A 21,010-nucleotide genomic window follows, 5' to 3' on the forward strand; every position below is an offset into this window, starting at 1 on the left:
AGCCAAGGTGTACATTATCCACAAGAATGAAATGCAATATCCATACAGCAGCAGCTACTGTTCTTAATTGAAGATGATATTAAAGAGTTAAGTTTTGCAAAAGAGTCTCTTGGAACTGAAACTGTAGCAATGCTTATTCTCCTGTTCCGAATTTAGGCTTTCGTGCCCAATTATGACGTCGGTGCAGGACTTTAACCCGCAATATCGTGTCCTATATAACAGGCCCGTACCCAAGGGAGGGGCCATGGCTAGGGTGACTGTAAGTCCCGTTTTGACCGGGACAGTCCCGTTATAGAGGCGTGTCTCGGTCGTCCCGTCGATATTATACAAGCACCATTTGTCCCGTTTCATAAAAGTCTAGGCGTTATCTTGAAAACCAAGTCTAAATTTGAGATACATTTTATGCTAAAAAGAAGGTATTGTTTTGTGTGTGTTTCGCTATTTGTAGAGCAGTGAATAAGCATATGGTCAAGAAGCGTACATGTAGTTTCAATATGGAATTTCAACAATAATTTAAAATTACTTCGTTTTGACACAAACTCAAAAGACAAATCTCGCGTTGTGTGTCTTGATATGTGGGGTAAGGTTTTCGGGGAGATTTATAAACGGTTGGTGAAGAATAAAGCTGCTCTCAAGAAGATTGATTATTCTGATAAATACTTCTGGCGTTCCTCAACTTCAGCGTAGGACTAACATCAAAGGTTGATCAGAAGGGACCAGAAACATACCGAGATTATAATAATAAATACATTTTTGACAACGGGACATCATATTTCAAATAATAATAATAATACATTAATTATAACAATAATTAGGCCTAACCGATTTGTCAGGAGGGGGATGTCATAATATTATGGTCATCCTAGCCACCTCGAACTATGAAATATTTAAATGTGAACCTAAAAAAAGCTACGAAAATAACGTCGATGATTTTTTAAATATGTAAAAAATGTCAATTTTTCCTTGCATAAATGAATATGTTTGTTATGTAGAGAGGCAGGCTTCATAAGTCTACATTATGCAATTTTAGTTTTATAACCATTGATGCAAGGCTAACACGAATGCAAGACTATTATAAGTATGAAATCTTATTGATCATTATTAACAGGAAGCAAGAATTAAACAAAATCTAACACTTAAATATTTAGACTATTTTGTGATCTCCACACACACATACGTACATACATATATACACAGTGCATCTACTAAGTTTTAGGACTGGAATGAAAAACATACTTACAGGAAAGCAATCAAATTTTTTATTGTTTACTCTTCAGTATACACACGTGGACACACGTGTTTGCACGGTCGTAGAGTCTCTGGATGCCGTGCTAGAAGTCACCTTCGGGAATCGAGTGTAAAACGCGCGTCAAACCCTTCTGAATGTCGCAGAGTCGAAGATATGACCTTTCAATGGGGATTTTAATTTCGGGAACAGAAAATAGTCCGCAGGTGCTAAGTCAGATTTGTTTTGGACAAAAAGTGCCTGACAGTAATGACGTTGTGCCTGGGAGCATTGTTGTGCAGCAGGAGGCAGCCATGGCCGGTCGGACACGCCGAATCCTTTGAAGAAGCCTTTCCATTACGCCTTTGTAGTAGTGTTGATTCACAGTTTGACCTTCCGGGACAAATTTCTTGTAGATAACGCCCTTCCAGTCAAAGAAAACAACGAGATCGTCTGGAATCATCTGCAATGTCGTTTCGTCCATCACGAAAGCGTCCATACCATCGGAACACATTCGACCGGGATAATACTTGATCCCCGTAAGCTGCGTTTATCATCTCAAGGGTTTCTGTCGCCGTTTTACAGGCTTAGGAACAGAACTTAATCGCTATTCGTTGCTCCTCGCTTGCATTCATGACGGGAAACTTTGGCACTACTCTGTTCAATCGCACACGGCACAGACTCTACCACACTCGTACACCAAACACTGCCTGCAATGACTCGACACATATTGCTAACTCCTTGCCGGTAGATGGCTCGCATGACAGTTGTACAGCGCCAACTGTCTTAAAACTTAGTAGACACTCTGTGTACATATAACACATAATCGGATCTGGACCCTCCCTCAAAAAAAATCCTGGGTACGTGCCTGTGCTATAGGTTCACGGTTACTTCTTTTGAGTCACATGGACCTCGTAAATGAATTCTGCAGGTAATTTGCCTAGTCCTTTCGCAAAAACCTCATTCCCTTAGGTACTTTTTTTTCTCGCAGACTCGACAGTGAATATGGTTCCTATATTAATTCCTATATTGACTGTGGCTAATGGGAGTGGTATTTTTGAAGGAGAGTGTAAGAAAATGTTCTCCTTTCCGAATGCTTTCATCCCCACCTCCCTCCTAACTGATTGAAATATCTGTCCCCAGAGGAAAAGTACATAGCGAAAGAGCACTTTGTCATTTGCAGAATTCCCTGAAGTTCTTCCACTGTAACAGTTATTAAAAAAAAACAGAATGTAGATAATATAAACTTGAGTGCGGCTAGATATTCCACAAGCACGGACCGGCCCCCGTGGAAGAGTGGTTAGCATCGGGTTCGAATCCTGGCTTGGGCATGGACGTTTGTTATGTTTATTCATCAATTTCATTATATCATCACTCATCCCCATCTTCGCAAATTAGCCAAAGTGACACAAGAAGCGAAGTAAAAGAAATGAAATCAAATCCACAAGCCCGAATTTTCACGAGGGATTCATGCTGCCCAGACCACTTCCCTCCGCCCCCGAAAGAGTTGTCAGGTTCCAGAATCGAACACACAAAATGAGTAAATTCGGTTTATTTTTCAACATGAAGTGAGTCTTTATTTCTGCCAGACACCCACAGAAATTAAGAACACTGAGTTAAGTTGAATTAGTTGAAGATTGAGTTATTTATTGTTTATTGATTTACCTCCAACAGAGAAAATATCCCCATTTACAGGAAAGCTTACATTGCTGTAGACACTTTTTTGTATTTAAATAATGAACATTATACATATATATATATATTCTATATATTGTATTTATATATATATATATAAACAATATACATACATATAGTCATATACAAGCGCACACGCACACACAGAAACATGTATCTACATAATAAAGTAAGTATATACAACTGTACAAATGGAACATATCCATCCTTGTGCACACACATAGTTTAATAATAATTCCTGGAACATAACCTTAAAGTTCCATATAAACACTGTCAACCACAAGCGTAGAGACATAATATATGGATTCGATGTAATAACATTTAATATTGAAAGGAAATAAATAATAACAAAATATGTATTTGACGACTTTTGTAGGACCGTGATAATCCTATAGGTTTGTGAATGTGTACCCTCAAAATGACAAAAAGCTGACAAAGTGTGTCTTAGGTTCTGTAACCCCGGATAGGCAAATTGGGGCAATATGGAATCCGAACCACTGGTAAATATGTTTCCTTCCACCGGAGTCCAGTCCAGAAATTCTTGCTTACAAGGTGACAGCCTTATCCTCCACATTATCGTTGAGGACCGCCCACAAAATGGGCAGCAGCCAATGGCTTTCTTATTCACAAATTTGAAAGAGTCAGAGATAATTGAAACACTACTGTGGAATTCTACATCTACAAAAGGCTATGTTCCGGTCTGACAAGTGCCTTAATAATGTTGGAGACTGAATTAAGAGGTAGTTTCTGATGTAAGGATTCTGATCATCATAAATTTGTTACAAATATGTGTGTATTTTTTAAACAGCTTCCTGGAACTTAGTTTCTGAATTCCCCTCGTGTAATAAGGAGAATACCAATACATACAAATATACGGAAAAACCATGAACCAGTATTGGAAAAACTTACTATACAGAACTTCAAATGGCTCATCCTACACAAAATGAGAAGGTTTTGAGTATTGTACTCCACATCCTTCCTTTTCCACTTTGGATAATCGCAACGAACAGTACAAGTAGTGATCAGATGAAACTGATGATACATGATACAGGAATTATCATGTAGGGGTGCTGAGGGGGTGCGGTGCGATGTTTATTGATTGGTTTGATTTATTTTACTTCGCATTTCTGCCACTTTTGACAATCGCGAAGATTAGGATGAGTGATGACATGATAAAATTGATGAACGGACACTCACAAAGAACACTCTAGCCCAAGCTGGTATTCAAACCCATCAAATACCAATCAACTTTTAGTTGGTTTCTATGAAAATATGCCGATGAAACTGGAGACTACTAATGACTTGCTTCATTTTTGCTTCCTTTGAACATAACAAATACAGGATTTGTAATTTGAAACGATCAAAGCTTGTTCAAGGTAGGCCAATGACGTATATTGTGTCTTACAAAAGAAGAAACAATTTATAACAATATTGCTGACGAAAAGAGACAACAGGTACTTATTCTCTGAAGAGATTGTCTCCAATACAGAAAAGTAAATGGGGCTTCCCTCAATAGATTAGACTTGCCTGTTGCATACAACGATAGCTGTCTCATTTCAATACCTAATATTCTGCGTTCAAAATTACAACATAGTTTTAATCGAAATATGACATTGCAAGTTAATAGAGTTTTTGGTTGAAAATAAGGTGCGCAAGCACCTCCTGGCGCCGCCCCTGCTGATGAAGGGACATTCACAAAGAATGCACATGTCCTGGATGGAACTCGAACCCAGTACCTTGGATGGCGAGGTCGAAAAGTCGACCATACAACGAGCTCGGTCATTCGGGTAACTAATAAAGAGAAGTAATTAAAATGTAATTTAAGATACTTCGATTATTATTACATTAAGAAAATAATATTCGGAAAAAATGTGGAAAATTTATAGCACCTTCGTTTGTAGTCTATCTGACTAAAAATAAAAATAAATCAACTGAGTCTTCCTAAATTCCAAAATATCATTTCAGGTCCGGAGATCAAAGGATTCGAATCTCTCTCTGTTACTATTGAAATGGCATAGTGAAGGCCATAAAAGTTACCGTACATTTCATGCCGCAACAATGACCGCAGGTAACCACAATGTCATTTAATTTTAGGCCATCAAGTATAACAGCCAGCAAAGATCGTTTAGTGGTTCATGCAGATGCCTGTAACACGTAAGTTTTAATTGCACTCGACTGCCTCATCGGGAGATATTGCCACAAAATTCCCCACAAAGGCAACCATGCACCGGAGCACAATACCTTCATTGTCTGAACGGGGTCTGTCTCTATCTTGGTCAGAGCTGAGACGTCTCTTTGGTGAATGTAGGAGGAAACGATCCTTGGTCATCTCCTCGTTCGAAAGGTATTCGTTCCAGTGGCTACATGCTTCCTTTCTAAGCTTAGATGTTAACGACATAAGCTTGGATATGTCTCTGGACGGAGAAGAGCATTGTCATCTGCTCTGCATAAGTTGCCTTTATAAAAAATAGTACCGTATTACTATCATAGGTTCATTACGTCTTATTTTGTTGCTATAACGTGCTTTCAAAGTGGAGAATATGGATGAGATCGAGGGTGGGTGAAACATTTTCATGTGACCTCTCCTCCTCTCTCTCCCTCCTTCTTACTCTCTCCCTTCTCTCTTTGCTTCTCTATATATATCTGTTTCTATATCTTTCATTCCCTTTGTCTTCCATTCTCTATTTGTCTACTTACTTTTCCATCTAGAGTTCCACCTTCTGTTTCCGAGTCCACTTTTCTCAGCTTCTCAATATCTCGTTTTATTTCTCTACTTCTTTCTCTTTCTTATTTGTTTCTCTGTCTCTTTATTCTCTTTGTCTTTCATCCTCTGTCTACCTACTTACTTTTTCATCTAGAGTTTCATCCTCTGTTTCCGAGTCTACTTTTCTCCACATCTCAATATATCTTTTTCTATCTATACTTCTTTCTATTTCTTATCTGTTTTTCTGTCCCTTTTATTCTTTGTCTTTTATCCTCTGTCTGTATACATACTTTTCCATCTAGCATTTCGCTCTGTTTTCGAGTCTACTTTTCTCTCCTTCTTAATATATCTCCTTTTCGTTCTCTATTTCTTTCTCTTTCCTTTCTGCTACTCTATGCCGTTCATTCTCTTTGTCTCTCATTCTCTCTTTGCCTGTCTACTTACTCTTTCCATCTAGAGTTTCACCCTTACTTTCAGAGTTTATTTTTTCTGCTTCTCAACTCAATATATCTCTTTTTCCTTCTTTATTTCTTTATCTCTATTCTGTTTCTCTATGCCTTTCATGATCTTTCTGTTTCATCCCTTGTCTGTCTGTCTGCTTACTTTTTCCATCGCGCTTCGTTTCTGTTTCCGAATCTACTACCGACCTCCGTTCAGGAGTGGTTAGCACAGCGCGCTACAACTCCAAGGGTCCTGGGTTATAATGCCTGGTTGGGCATGCGTGTTGTTTGTGAGTGTTTGAAGTTTCAGATTCTACTTTTCTATGATTCTCAATAATATATATATATATATATATATATATATATATATATATATATATATATATATATATATATATCCTTCTCTATTTGTACTTTTTACGTTCTTATTGTTTTAGCAATTTACTCTTTAATATACTTAGTACATTTTTGTTTTGTACCTTTTACGTTTACAATATCATACAGACATGTGCGTATGTATAGTATATCATTAATCTTGCAATTCCTTTTCGGTGCCATAATGAACTAAGCTGCTATCTCACATTGACGAAACTTTGAGAACAGCAGACTGAACAGATAGGCACCCAAGCACTGACTGTTTACAGGAAGTAGCTTACTATATAATGACAGAGGATCTTAACTGAAAGTTAGCGCTACTACCAGACGGCGGTGCCATCGTGAAGTCAAAAACGAGTAAGCGGTTCAGTGTACAGTTAGATTGTTTTGTAAAATGAGCATTTTAAAATTTCGTCCACACGTTTAAATATAAATAAAGTTCAGGAAAGTATAGTTTTGAAATCATTTCTTCTTTCCCACCCGATTCCAGTACATTTGTGCATCCCAAAGAATCTATTCGAGACACCGGGACAAATGATACCATTCAGGGATTGTTTCGGAAAATTCGGGACGTATAGCAACCCTAAGTATAATCAAGCTATCAAAATCTAATCTGCCACCACATTAAAGGCAACAACATTATTAAATTAGGTCCATCTACAAACTTCTAACTTCTCTTAGAAAATGAGTAGAAAATGCTTTTTAAAAAGCTATTCTCAGCTTCACTTTCAAAAAGAATTGCAATATTAGAATTAGTCTTTACCTCCTTGCTACAAAATTGAAAATATTATAACATCATCGGTGTTATTTAATATTCCTATGTACACTTAACACTGCAGGGTCCATTTGTCGAGAATCTCCCGTTGAATGTCGAAGAATTTCAATGTTCAATGTTGAAAACATCATTTCTAGTACAAAATGGTCCAAAAATGGACGACAGAGGTTTACCTTGTAATGTTCTTTTGTTCTCTCAGCTGGTGCATTACTCCCTCAGATTTGACAATTGGGTGTCCTAGGTCTCTTCATTTCTTCATCATGGTCTCTAAGTAGTTTCTCTGCTTTGGAATAAATTTCATTAAAGTTCTCAGAACTCTCTCTTAGTTTTTATTTGTAAAAATATCTCTATTAGAATACTGACATGTTCACAGTACTGATCAGTCCACCTTTTGAGGTGCCCAACATAATCTTGCACTGCATCAAAACAATTTGGTTAGAACAAGTACTCACCACAGGTTATACGGTGAAGAAACTGAAGAGTTTGGTCAAATATTTCTCTTCTACTGGTCAATTTTAAAGTCTGTAAAGTTTCTACAATTAGTGAATAGCCTACAATTCGACAAGTCACGCTACTTAGTATTGATCCTTTTCTGTCCATCTTGTGCCAAACAACTTGAGAATGTTACGGTGTTTCCCTGGTTTTCTTGCACTTCGTTTTTTAAAACCAAATTCCTTTAAGAAAACTCGAGGGAAAAATTATAATTGATTTGACAGTCCCAATACAGTTTCTTATCACAGAAATTTCAAACTATCAAGAAATTGCAGACATTTGTTTTGCAATCACATCTGGTGTGTGGAATAAATTTCTTTCCCATCCGTATCCCGTTCTATACGCTTCTAATTTAGGAGAACAAAATAAGTCCGAAGAAATTTTTGCGAACAAGTCTCTGCACATATCGGATAGAACATGTAATCTGGTAATTTAACTGAACCAAAAAGAGGGGGTTAAACACGTTGAACCCGTTGGTCATAGAAATAGACAATGGGCAGATAGAACAGCTCAAGGCTGAAACTAGTCCACTAATCGACATAATAGAAGAGAATTGGCGATATAGGGTATATCTCAGCTACGGCTGGCCATTACCCATTCCAGTTGAATGTAATGGATTTGGTGCTCCGCAGTTTCTAATGTGGACTTCTTTATTTTGCGATATTGTGAGCGAGGATGGGCTTGTTTTGCTTAAGAATAGGTTTTGGTGGTAATGACGCAAGAGGCTTTCATGGTTGGAAATCAAATTATCTACCCTGTTAACGTGCTCTTCTCCCAAAGGAAAACTTTTAACTGGATCTGAAACTTCTCACACGTGATTCTACCCTGAATGGTGGCGACTCTCCTACCCCCAGGAACAGATTGTTGCGTTACAACAAGCAAAGGTTTACCATTGAAATGGTCAAAATTAACATGTATATGTATTTAAAGGATAACATTTTGCGATGTATATACAAAAAATGTTATATATGTACTAAAACATTCCAAAAATGTTACAGAATTCAAAACATCTATGTTACAAACGGAGTAAGAACATGGCGGTTAACTCGCACAATAGAAGGAGGTCCTAATTGTGAAGCCCCATAGCAGTATTATAAATAAAGTAAAATATTAAACCACTATTATAACTTACATTTGATAGCAATATTATTTTTTCAGCAAGTTATGTAGAAAGGGCTTCTGCGAGGTTCTCCCCTCCGTGGTGGCTGCGGAACACTGTTACCAATTTAGCTTTTTTGGAGCCAAATCTGGTTCTTTCGTGCACTCGATCTATTACAAGCGGCAACATGATCACTGTTCAAACTAATGTGTTCATAAAGATCTCCAAAATAGTTTCATTACGTATTATTATCCTCTTTAATATACTCATATCTTCCAGAAAAAGAAACTATGTACTGAGTCACCTCGTTAATTTCAAACTTCAGAACTGCGGAAACGTAATTGCTATTTTTTTTCTTTATTATCAATTTTTCACATGGAAAATGTTCCCCCGTGAAGTGTTCCGGGTTCGAACCCAGGCCTGGGTATGGATGTTCTTTGTGAGTATCCCTTCATCAATTTTATTATATCATCACCCATCCTCATCTTCGTGATAGCCAAAAGTGACAGAAGAGCAAAGTAAATTAAATCAGCAATCTAAATGTTCCCCGTTCATTTCCATCTTTTTCCATATGCTTCTTTTTTCAGATATATCCTGTTTAATCTGCTTAGATTTATTTTCATAATTTTCATGAATAAAATCCGCTTGATATTCCTATATAAAGGATTTAATCTTTAAAAGGACACAGATAAATTATTTCTATCGTCTTAGTTCTTTGTGTAGCCAAATAGTTACAATAGGGTATCGCTATGAGTATTTTTAATTTCATTAATTTCACAAATCCGTGTGGCAGAATAGATATATTTTGAAGCAGAAGAGCTATTTTGAAAGCTGTTATAAGTAGCCTAAAACAACAAATAGTTACTTTTCAAAGTCTGTCTAATTAATTCTGAGATATGCTAATCGGGACTGGGCCTACTGTTCAAAGTGAAATCCGATCCACTCCTCAATATGTTTTTGGCGATCAAAACCAAGACCCCTTAAATACAAGGTGACAGAGTTAGCCCCTACGACATCGGGGAGACCCTTGGATTGTTAAAAAAGTTGTTCCGAAGCCATAAAAGTTAGAAGTCTTGCTTTTTTTAAGTCCACTTTATGCACAGATGGGCTAATCAGGACTGGGCCTATGGTTCAAAGTGGGATCCGAACAACCGCGTGCCTGCACATGGTATCGAACCAGGGAACCTATGATTACAAAACGATGACATTACCACTGTACCGTCTCGGAGACTGAAAGTTTCGCGATGTTGTACGGAGATACTCTTAATGGGCTCTGCCATTTTTATCCAGAGAATATGTTGCTCAGGCTAATTTCAATTGAATCGGTGAGGCCAAGAAGGGAAAGATTCCACTCGACCTTACTTTCGGGAAATCAAGAAAAACACCTCATTGCAACCAAAACTAAAAGCCGGATGAAGAAACTTACAATTACAAACTTATTCATCATAACCATAGTAACAATATTCCATAAGTGGTTTGTTTTTAAAACTTTATCTTAGCTCTGATATGTATTCAAAGTATGCAGCCCATTTTGTTCAAAAAGTGGAATCTTTCCCTTCTTGGTCTCACCGGATTAATTGTGTTCTGAATTAAATCAACAGACGAAAACTTGGATTTGACAAGGAGTAGGGGGCGAGGGAAGTAGAACTGAAGTTGATCAGTCGTCTATGTTGTCCACCCACGTGTCTGCTGCACATAAGGAAAATCCGAACTCAGTCTTTTGTAGATAGCCTATTATTCTGCCAAAAATTAGAATAAACACTTGTCATCTATTTGTGGATAAGGAAGTCAAATTTTCTTTCATATGGATGCTCATATTGCCCTCGTATTAAGGATGGTAGATTCGGTAGCCCTTGTGTTCGCAGGCTTTGCACCTGGATACGACCCAAATGTAGCTCCCGCTTAGCTGAATGGTTAGGACTCCCGCCTTTGGTGCGAGGGTCTCAGGTCGGTTCGCGATGGGAATTCCCAAGACTTCTTGATTGACCCAGCATTGTGAGGACAATTGGGGAGCTACTAGCAATCAACAGCAGGCGATTCCTAACCAGCCAGCCAGCGGTCAGCACAGCGCGCTCGACGTCAGTGGTCCCGGGTTCGAATCCCGGCTTTAGCATGGGTGTTTTTGTTAGTGTCCCTTCATCAATTTCATCATATCATTAATCCTCAACTTTGCGATTAAGTCAAAAGTGACGGAAATGCGAAGTAATAAAACTAAATCAATCAATCCTAACTTGCTTAGTAACCTTGCGTGACAAGTGGTCGACTTTCGATCTCGCCACCGAAGTTCATGGGTTCAAAACCATCCCTGGCATGGGTGTTCTTTCTATGTCCCTTTATCAACTTCGTCATATCATCACTCATCCTCATCTTCGCGATTAGCCAAAAGTGGCAGAAAGACTGTCAAATGATTGATTGATTGATTTGTTTTATTTTACTTCGCTGTTTGTGCCACTTTTGGCTAATTTGCGAAGTGATGACATGATGGAATTGATGAATGGACACTCGCAAATATCCATGCCCAGGCAGGGATTCGAACCCAGGACCCTTTGCGTCGTAGCGCGATGTGCTAACCACTCCGCCACGAGGACCGGCGACTGTCAAATAAATCACTTCAATCTATCAATCAATGATATCTCCAGGTTTTGTCACAGATTTGAATCCAGGACCTCTGATTTCTCATAGCACCACATTAAACTCTAGGGACTTCCACTTAATCAAATTAACATATTCAGTTGCAATCGGAAACCGACGCTTTCGCTCAGCAACTTTGAGTCTGTTACGTCTGCACTCATCGCTTGGAATTATAGGAGAACAGAAGGAAATATTAGGCTTCACGGCTGAATGGGGACCACATTGAAGTTTTCCTAACAATCAGCTGAACGGAAGAGGCGCTCCGAAGAGCCATTTCCAGAGGAGTGAATCCGGAAGTTTCTACACATAACTCTAGTAGAGAGGGTTTTCAACGGGTGCAGAGGGTAATACGAAACGTAATGGGGAATTCAGGAAACTTTTCTCGCAACCTTAATGTTTAGGTTGGGACAAGTTCATAAAGTTCCCATCGTCATTGGATTTCTTGTTTTTTGTGTGTTTTGAAGCGAAATTTCACATTCACTGTTCCCCAGACTCAACTGGATTACCTACGGTGAGGATGTGTTCTTGAAGAAACAAACAAAGCATTGAATTAGCTGAAACTTAAAAATAATGAACGTCTGCTTCATTCATTGATTGATTTTTAAAATTTTATTTCGCCACTTCTGCCACTTTTTGGTTAATCGCGAAGATGAGGATCAGTGGTGATATGATGAAATTGATGAATACACACAAACAAAGAACGCTCTTGCCCAGGCAGGGATTCGAACCCCGGATCGTAGGACGCTGTGCTAACCACTCCGCCACGGAGGTCGGTAAAGTACATCTGCATTTCAATAATAATAATATAGTAATCAAAGTAACGCCTCACCCTTCGTGTCATCTTTTGAGATATAAGTTTGAAGTACATACATCGGAAATAGTTCGAACTATCTCCTAGATGAACGTGCAAATGGTCTGTTACTTGGACTCATTGCCTCTTTCGTAGAGTAACTCGAGGATGAATGGTCATTAGGAAAAACAGAAGAGACATGAAATGCAAAATCTTTGCAGGATTTGAACTCTGAGCCTTCGGATCATTGGCGTCGGGAGGGGGGGTCGAACGGGTCGGTCGACCCCCTGGAAATTGACATTGTTCATTTAAAGATACAAGAAAGCCGAAATTTTGTTACTCTTATTGTTAAGAACAGAAATAACGTTCATTTAGTTAGCATTCGAACAGAATAATCAAAGTGAAAATGCATTGGATCGAAAACATTGAGTGAAAGATGCAGGAACAAGGTTATATTCTACCATTTCATCCAAAGAATAAATTGTTTCACAGTTTTCAAAATTCTAATAATTACAGTTGTAAGTGAGAGGTCACACGACACACTTTATAAAAAAAATCCCCCTAACATTTAAAGCCTTTTCTTGGACGAGACGTGCAAAGGTTAATATCAAAATGCATTCTGATAGTACTAACTGCATAAAATGCAAAAGAAATAATGGAAAATAGTTGTGCTGTTGGTATTCACTCGTTTGGTGGATTGAGTCTCCCCATTTACATAATAATAATAATAATTATTATTATTATAGATGATAATATCATTATTATTTCAAATAAAAATTATTTTTGTTAGTTTGTAGTATTTATTATTGTATAATAACATTCATAACCATGGTAATAATACTTATTATTTATCTGCTATTCAAGTTATATCATTAGCCCGACCCCCCCATGCAAACATTTCTGGCAACGCCCATGTTTCGGATATTACAACGTGAATTGATCACTCCACTTGCTCTGAACTTATAGTACAATGACAATTATTTAAAATAGCTATATTTTATCTTTATATTATTTAACTTTTCCCTTTACTTCACTTGCAGAGTATTCAAGGAACACGTATTGTCCCAAAAAAATTCAAGTCAAATTTAAGAAATGACCAGTGTGCGAATTAGCAGGGGATATTCCGGGGATTTTCCCCCACAAACCATTTTATCCCTGGCAAGAGAAAATTATTTCTATCCCTCCCAGGGATGTTTTTATCCCCCTCAAAGAAAATGGAATGGAAAGCATATTCTATGCCATTTCTTAACTATGTTAAAACACAACTGAAAAAAATCATTCGTGTCCACTAATGGTCCAGTCACCAAAGATTTCCCTGCCGAAAAGTATGCAGCCTACTTGTAGGTAGGTTAAATGGAAATTCAGTTTAATCCTGGCAATAGAAATTTGGTCAAGTTTTCAGTGTTCCTAGTTCGATAGCTCTTCTTGTGTACAAGTTTCGGTTTTCTTATAATGTAAATGTACTAAATTACGTGTAAATCCTCTCATTAGGTTGGAACCAACGTTCTAAGATACTTAGAACAGCAAGGCAATAGTTTAGTTTACTGTCTGGTAAACTACCTTATTTTATCCATATATCTATTATATATTCTATATATAAAAATGGATGTATGTATGTGTGTGGGTGTGTATATTTGTTTGTTCCGGCATAACTCTCGAACGCCTGGAGCAATTTCAACCAAACTTGGTACACGTATCACTTGCAATCTCGAAAGAAATACTGTGGGGTAAGACACCCCTATGGGTCGGGGTGGAAAGGAGTGACATGTAAAAATAATGGAGAACCACCGATATTAAATTCCGCACAAACAGACATCCGTGACTCTATGCAATCCGCACAACGATAGTGTTTCTCGGGTTGTCTAACATTCAGGCTGTGTTACGAATGGAATCCATAGTTTTCGTGACACTCCCAATGCGGTTCAACTCCAAGTCCATCACCTATCGGCATGGAGGGTGAGAGGAGGTGAAAAATAAAATGCCACAAATGACCTAGATTAGTGTCGAATCCATAGTTTTCGGAGTCGCTAAGCTAATTGGTGACATTCACGATCACATTTAAAATTAGTTACATTTTAAACTATAGTTATATTTCATTATTTTCCTGTCTAATACAAGATTGGGATAAATAAATACCCGGGCAACGTCGGGTAATCTGCTAGTATACAGATAAATTTGCATACCCAAAAAAAAACTATTTCCCGAAATGAATTCAAAATACTGCACTGAGTGGGCACCCCACTAAAAAAAATATTATTTGGCACAGTGGATATGACATTGAAATATGTTAATGTATACATTTTATAATGTTCATTAAGAAAATTATCGCCGGCCTCTGCGGCGAAGTGGTAAGCCTAAGGCGCTTCGAATCTCGAGGTCCCAAATTCGAACTTTGGTTAATGCATGGATATATCATTGTGCTCTTATCATCAATCATTGTGCTCTATCATCACTCGTACATATCGTCGTGATTTACCGAAGAGGTAAAAAAGCGACGTAAAATTACCGAAATACAAAGAAATAAGAGAAAATATGAATACGATTTGCATTTTATTACTCGAGTGGTGCTTGTATTCATCCGAATGTATCGTGTAGGCATCATGAACTGAATCAGAAATCGCATCCGTGGCGAAGTGGTTAGCGCTACAAATCCAGGAATCAGAGGATCAATTTCTGAGTAAGATTCCATTGTGTATTTCATCAAATGAGTATTCATTCTCATCTCAAGATTAATCTAGAGAAGTGATATACCCAACTGTTTTTACTGGCGTACCACTGTCCATGTTCGTAAATACCACCATTACGTAAAATGACTAAGAACATCAATGTTTGTTTATTTTTTTTTATATTCGTGCTTCGTGGCTATGTTAGATATGCATTTCGTTTTTTAAAAATGTAAGTAGAATTTTGGTGGCAAAAGTATTATTATTATGGACTGGTCATTTGAAGATAATTTCTTCCTGAAAATGATTGATTGAATTGCTTTATTTTACTTTGTTTTCTGCCACTTTTGGCTAACACAAAGATGAAGATGAATGGCGATAAGATGAGGTGGATGAAGGGACAATCACAAACACACATGGAGCAACGCAGAGGATTACAAGGTTGTGAGTCCGACACCAGAGCCTTGCTATTCTGCAAAATGCAGTCCAGGGTGTATTACGTGGAAGAGAGTTTGGATGTCTTCTGCCTGAAGATGAGTATTGCTGACTTTTAGCCATTACAGCCTGTTGAGGTACAGAAACAAGCACAGAAGTGTCCTTGTTCGCTGAAATATGTTGTTCAAAAGGGCCATACGACTTATTAGCGGCACGTGGTATCGATCTTGTTAGGGCACGCGCAACCGTCTTCAGCGTCAAGTGATGGAATGGAGCAATGGAGAACTTATAAGGATGATAAGTTTAAAAGCTGGCAGCATCGTTGTAACAATACTGCGAGAGAAGGAACGAACGAAACTATTGCGGGCATCATATTTAAATTTCATTCATGGTTGAAATTATTACTCCCATTCTTCTAATCACATGCTACTGGGTATAGAATAGAAAAGGAGAATGATCAAAGTGGAAGTGGTTAGAATATTTTAAGCAATATTTTTTCTGATCTCTCTCTCTCTTTTTCTCTCTCTCTCTCTTTACTTATCTTGTATTTTTCTTTTTTTGGCGGGCGAGGTTCAGCCGTGGGCTGCTCTACTGCCTAACCCTTATCATGAACTACATAAGAAATATATATATATAATATGATACTACATGAATAAAGATAGAAATAATGAATAGAACCAAAGAGAAATAAAGAATTTCACGTATACATAAATTTAAAATATACTCAATATAGTAACAGTAGCCAAAAAATAATACAAATGTGAAAAAAATTATTCATAGAAGGAGAATTTACCATAAATATATAAAAAAAGCCACGTAAAGTGACCAACCTAGAAATAGATCCAGAACTTGTCCCTGTAAACACATAACTTCTCCCTCTCAAAGTTTGTTCGCCAAAGTTTGTTTCAAGTCCGTTTGATGCTCGAGTAGGCTAATCGGGACAAGGACTACAGTTTAAAGAGAGATCTAAATGACTGAAAAACGAACCTGGGAACTTCGATAACGAGGTCGAAAGTCGACCACTCTTTTTAAAATCCATGTCTCTTGTTTCCTATTGCTCATTTTTTACGATTCAGTTTTCGACAGGACAGGCACAAACCAAAACTCGCATGTCTCATCCAGGATCCAAACCAGGAACCTCTGGCGTCGTTGCGCGCAACGATGTCCAGTCCGCCATGAGGTCGACATTCTCGGCCATTAGGTCAGCTCTTATCGATTCTCTCCTGCTCACAGAAATACATTTCTTTCTTTATTTTTCGTTTCAGATTCGTACCAGGAATTTACCATTTTTATTATTCAACTTCTGTCGAGGAACCAGGCTCTTTACAAGCCATGTTCGACTTTCAAAGGACGATTCCAGCGCCCCAGGGCCCTGTTCCAATGTAATGACGGACAAGGGCATCAAGGGCGCTTTGTGTACATCAGAGATGACAGGCAGGAACAAGATTATTTCGGTCTATGTGAAGTGGAGGTCTTTTCCTTTAAAGGTAAGTCACTACTCAAATAGTTTAAAAATATATGTTGTGGAAATCTGCATTTTCAGCATCTCTCGGGTAGGGTTTTCACCATCTACACTTTTTGGATGTTACCGTGCCATCTAGTCGGTAGGGCGTCTGACTGCCAAGCGGGAAACCTGGGGTGGAATGATCTAAGGTCGTGATTTTTCCGGCCTCGTCCCCGCATAAAGCAGCTCTGGGGCCCACCAAGCCTGAAATCAATGGGTACCTGGGGACAACTCTCGGGGGTAAAGGTGGCCGGAGTGTGGTGTTGATCCCATCACCTCAAAAATGGTCTACAGGTTGAGGCAAAAGTCCGGCACTACCCTCTTAATTTGAAAACGACTTGATGGAGGGCGATTAAATTTCGGATATGGGTAATTGGGGTGGGGGCACACCAGATGGGGCTAGTGTGTATCATGGCGGCCATCTTGAAAGCCGCCATCTTGGAATTACAGATTTTCAAATGGGAAGGGATCATGTAGCATATCATTTTACATGTGCGTCTTCTCAGAAATAAGAATGTGTGGGGTCATAATCCCACATACTCTAAATGTGCTACATGGCAGGGTGCTATGTGGACGGGCAATTTTTAATTGTTACAATTTTCAAGCATCGGACGCAATATTTTAGTACCTAATACCGTAAGAGGAGCGCAGCTAACATGTCCTATCTCAGTCACCCACATTAGAACAAGCGATCAACTTTTCGTCGCTTCATACTGCATGTCAAACGACTTGGATAGACATGTGTATCCTCCGTGGAGACGTGCAGGGTTACGTGGCTGGATCTTCTGTTTAGGTTGCCTCCTCTTCTCAGTGGTGACAACCCTAACATAATTACCCTGTGACTTGTGCAAATTTCCCTCCAAGAGCCATGGGAAATTATTCCCTGTTTGTGTATACAGGAGCTACTTCATACAGGAGGACTCACCGGTGCTAAAGCTATAGCTCACGTGAAAATCGATAGCCCTTCTCGATGTTAGGATTCAGCTACTGGTGAGGGCACTTCAGAATCCACTCTAGACTGCACGATCATTCTAGGTGTTTAGAAGCGTTTCAAGTAACCAGTGTAGGGTTACCAGATCACCATAAGAGAAAAGTAGGACATGCTTTTCCAAAATGTAGGACTTCAATTTCTTTCATTTTTGTTATTTTGCGTCGCTTTCTGCCACTTTGTCTAATCGTAACGATGAGGATGAGTGATATGAAATTGATGAAGGGGTACACACGAAGAACACCCATGTCCAGACCGGGATTCGAACCCGGTATCCTGCTGACGTCGCAGCGCGCTGTGCTAAGCATTTCACCATGATGGTCAGCTGTAGGACTTTGATTGATTGATTTGGTTCATTTTACTTTGCATTTCTGCCACTTTTGGCTAACCGCGAAGATGAGGATGACTGACGATATGATGAAATTGATGAAGGAACAGAACACCCATGCCCAGGCCGGGATTCGAACCCAAGAACCCTGGCGCCTTAACGCGGAGGTTGGCTGTAGGACTTTAAGTCAAAATATAGAACCCTAATAATTTCTCAGTAAATAATACACATATCTAGGGGGCCTCCCCGATGGCGCAGTGGTAGCGTCGTCGCCTTGTCATCAAGGAGTCGTGAGTTCGATACCTGGTGAGGGAACTTAGTGGTTCGGATCCCACTTTAAACTGTAGGTCCAGTTCCGATTAGCCTTCCTGTGCATAAAGTGGACTTAATACTCCAACTCAATCAGTCAATACACATATCTAGAACATGTTTAGCAAATAATGTAAAATGGGCACTTCACCGTTAAGAAAATAATGATTTTTTTAAAGATTTCTTAAATACAAAATTCCCAAAATTACTCAATACTAAACAACACAGTCCTTACTACATAACTCATTCCCGTAGCCACAAGTGGCAGAAAAGCGAAGTAGAATAAACCAAATCAATCAATCAATCAATCAATTACGACACGTGTTTTAAGTCGTACTTCTGAGAGGAGTTAATTTCTCTAAAAATATCAGGTTTTAGTCGTATTTGCCTTATCAACTCTTACTGAATTTGCACTTACTTTCTGTTTGGAATCTTTGCGCTCAGTCGCCTCCTAATAAATGTAAAACTTCAACGCCACCTTCTAATAAAGATAATAGATTCTAAATAGTGATTAACTGAATTGTTGTTTAAAGTCCACTTTATGCAAATAAAGGCTAATCGGGACTGGACCTACAGTTTAAAATGGGATCCGAACCACTATGTGCCTCCACCGGGTATCAAACCCGGGGCTCTAAATAGTGATATTGATAAATGTTTAACGCCTTGCTTGTCAACTAACCCTTGTCCATTATCAAGGTTGCCAGGTTATAGGGAGGAAATTCTATCAAGAGACAAATAATTTATTTGTGATTTCTCTTTGTTCAACTGAAAACACATGTTTCCTTAATTAAAATTATGTAATGCTTAAAATGTAAGATATTTATTATTTTTATGCAAATTCCTCCCAGACGCGGGCATAAGTCTAAAATGTTGGACATGTCCGGGAAAAATAGGATGTCTGGTAACCCTACTAGTAACGAAATGAAAATTACTTTTCTTGACGTTTTCTCGTGGACAGAAATTTCAACAAACAGTTTTCTTTTCAATGTCTTGTTCGCCTGAAAGAAAGAGCGAGTTGATGAATATTTTAAAATGTTGAGAAAAGTGTTGTTACTTTATCGTCAAGATTGCTACTGAATGTGTTCCAAGTGTGTTTATTTTAGAACACTTAGCTCATAAGAGAATATAACCCCAAATTAAATAGTAATTAACTTAATTACGGTTTGCTAAAAAATACAATGTTTTTTATTTTTAAGTATTTTTAATGTTATTATCTTTGAACTTTTATATTTAAAATATATGAGTTCATTTTAATTTAATGAAAATTAGTACTAATTTTTATGTTTGTCAGTGAAAAAACAGTGCGCTTGCATCGTGCATGAAGCTGGATGTCCGCAGGATTTTTACCAGGGAGGGGCAAGAGGTAATCATTTTCCAAGGGGGGGCAAACTGGGAGCATTCTCCCCATAATAGTGTTTCCCCTTCAAAAAACACTTCTTGAGATTGAAGTTATCAGGTCCCTGCAACACCCTTCCAATAATTAATAAAATTACTGTCACTGAAATGTGTGTAAGATATAAGTTTATGCTAACATCCTTTTTTTCAAGGAGGCCGTGGCCCCTCTTGCCCCCCTTCTGGACGGCCATGCTTGGAGAATGGTATAAGAGTTATATCTACGATAGCCGGGCCACCGTGGCGGAGTGGTTAGCACATCGCGCTACGACGCCAAGGATCCGGTGTTCGAATCCCGGCCTGGACATGAATGTTTGAGTGTGCCCATTCATCAATTTCATCTTCGCAAATTAGCCAAAAATTGCACAAGAAGCGAAGTAAAATAAAGCAAATCAATCAATTATATCTACGATAAAGTAACTGTCAAAGTAACGTGGTTACCTATAAAGTAACTGTAACTGAGTTATTTTTGGACGAAGTAACTGTAACTCGGTTACTTTCAAAAAGTAGCTTTCCAGTGATTGGTTGTGGAAAATCCAATAATATTCTCTACAATCTGTCTCACTCGTTGGGTTGTGGGAACGGGATTGGTTAATGGTATTTGCACAATGGGCTGACCACAGGACATGACGGAATATAATTATCTACGCTCGTTACAATATTGCCATCGACCACCAACAGGTAACCATTGACAAATAATTTTAAGTTAAACATTCGAGGGAGAAGAATATGCGAACTTACATACAACCGAAACAGATCGTTCCATTGTGTTTTGCTTTTCAGTTTGCTAAAAATCAGAATTCTCTATCTTATAGAGATTGAATTTCTATGTGTATTTAAGTACTGCAAGTTGCATTGCTACTTCTTATCACATTTGATCTTTCCACAGGCGATAGCAAAAGGTTTCTTGATAATAGAAACGTTTCAGTGTATTCCATAGGCGTAGATACGGGGTGTGCCGGGTGTGCCTAGGCACACCCTAATGGGCTGCTTTATCAAAGAGAATTAAAGACAGATATTTCAATAAGAGAGAAAATAAGCGGCAGTTTGTAAGAAGTTGAAAATGTCATTACTTGGTACAAACGTGTGCATTATCGCTGATGAAACGAGTGTTCATAGATTTTCGATTTTTTGATGTCATTGGAGAAAGAAGATATTTATTGCA

The 21,010-nt window shown here is 38.4% G+C and overlaps 1 protein-coding gene across 1 annotated transcript in view; it reads left to right on the forward strand.

The window, feature by feature from the left end:
- LOC145983792 (uncharacterized) overlaps positions 1–21,010 on the forward strand; it is a 595,938-nt gene that overhangs the window by 525,699 nt on the left and 49,229 nt on the right. Inside the window, exon 6 of the mRNA XM_083116839.1 lies at positions 16,590–16,811. Coding sequence (XP_082972965.1) covers positions 16,590–16,811 — 222 coding nt within the window. The remainder of the gene's footprint in view (positions 1–16,589; positions 16,812–21,010) is intronic.

The sequence above is a fragment of the Lepisma saccharinum genome, chromosome 2 (assembly GCF_977018435.1).
Source record: "Lepisma saccharinum chromosome 2, izLepSacc3.1, whole genome shotgun sequence".
Lineage (NCBI taxonomy): Eukaryota > Metazoa > Arthropoda > Insecta > Zygentoma > Lepismatidae > Lepisma > Lepisma saccharinum.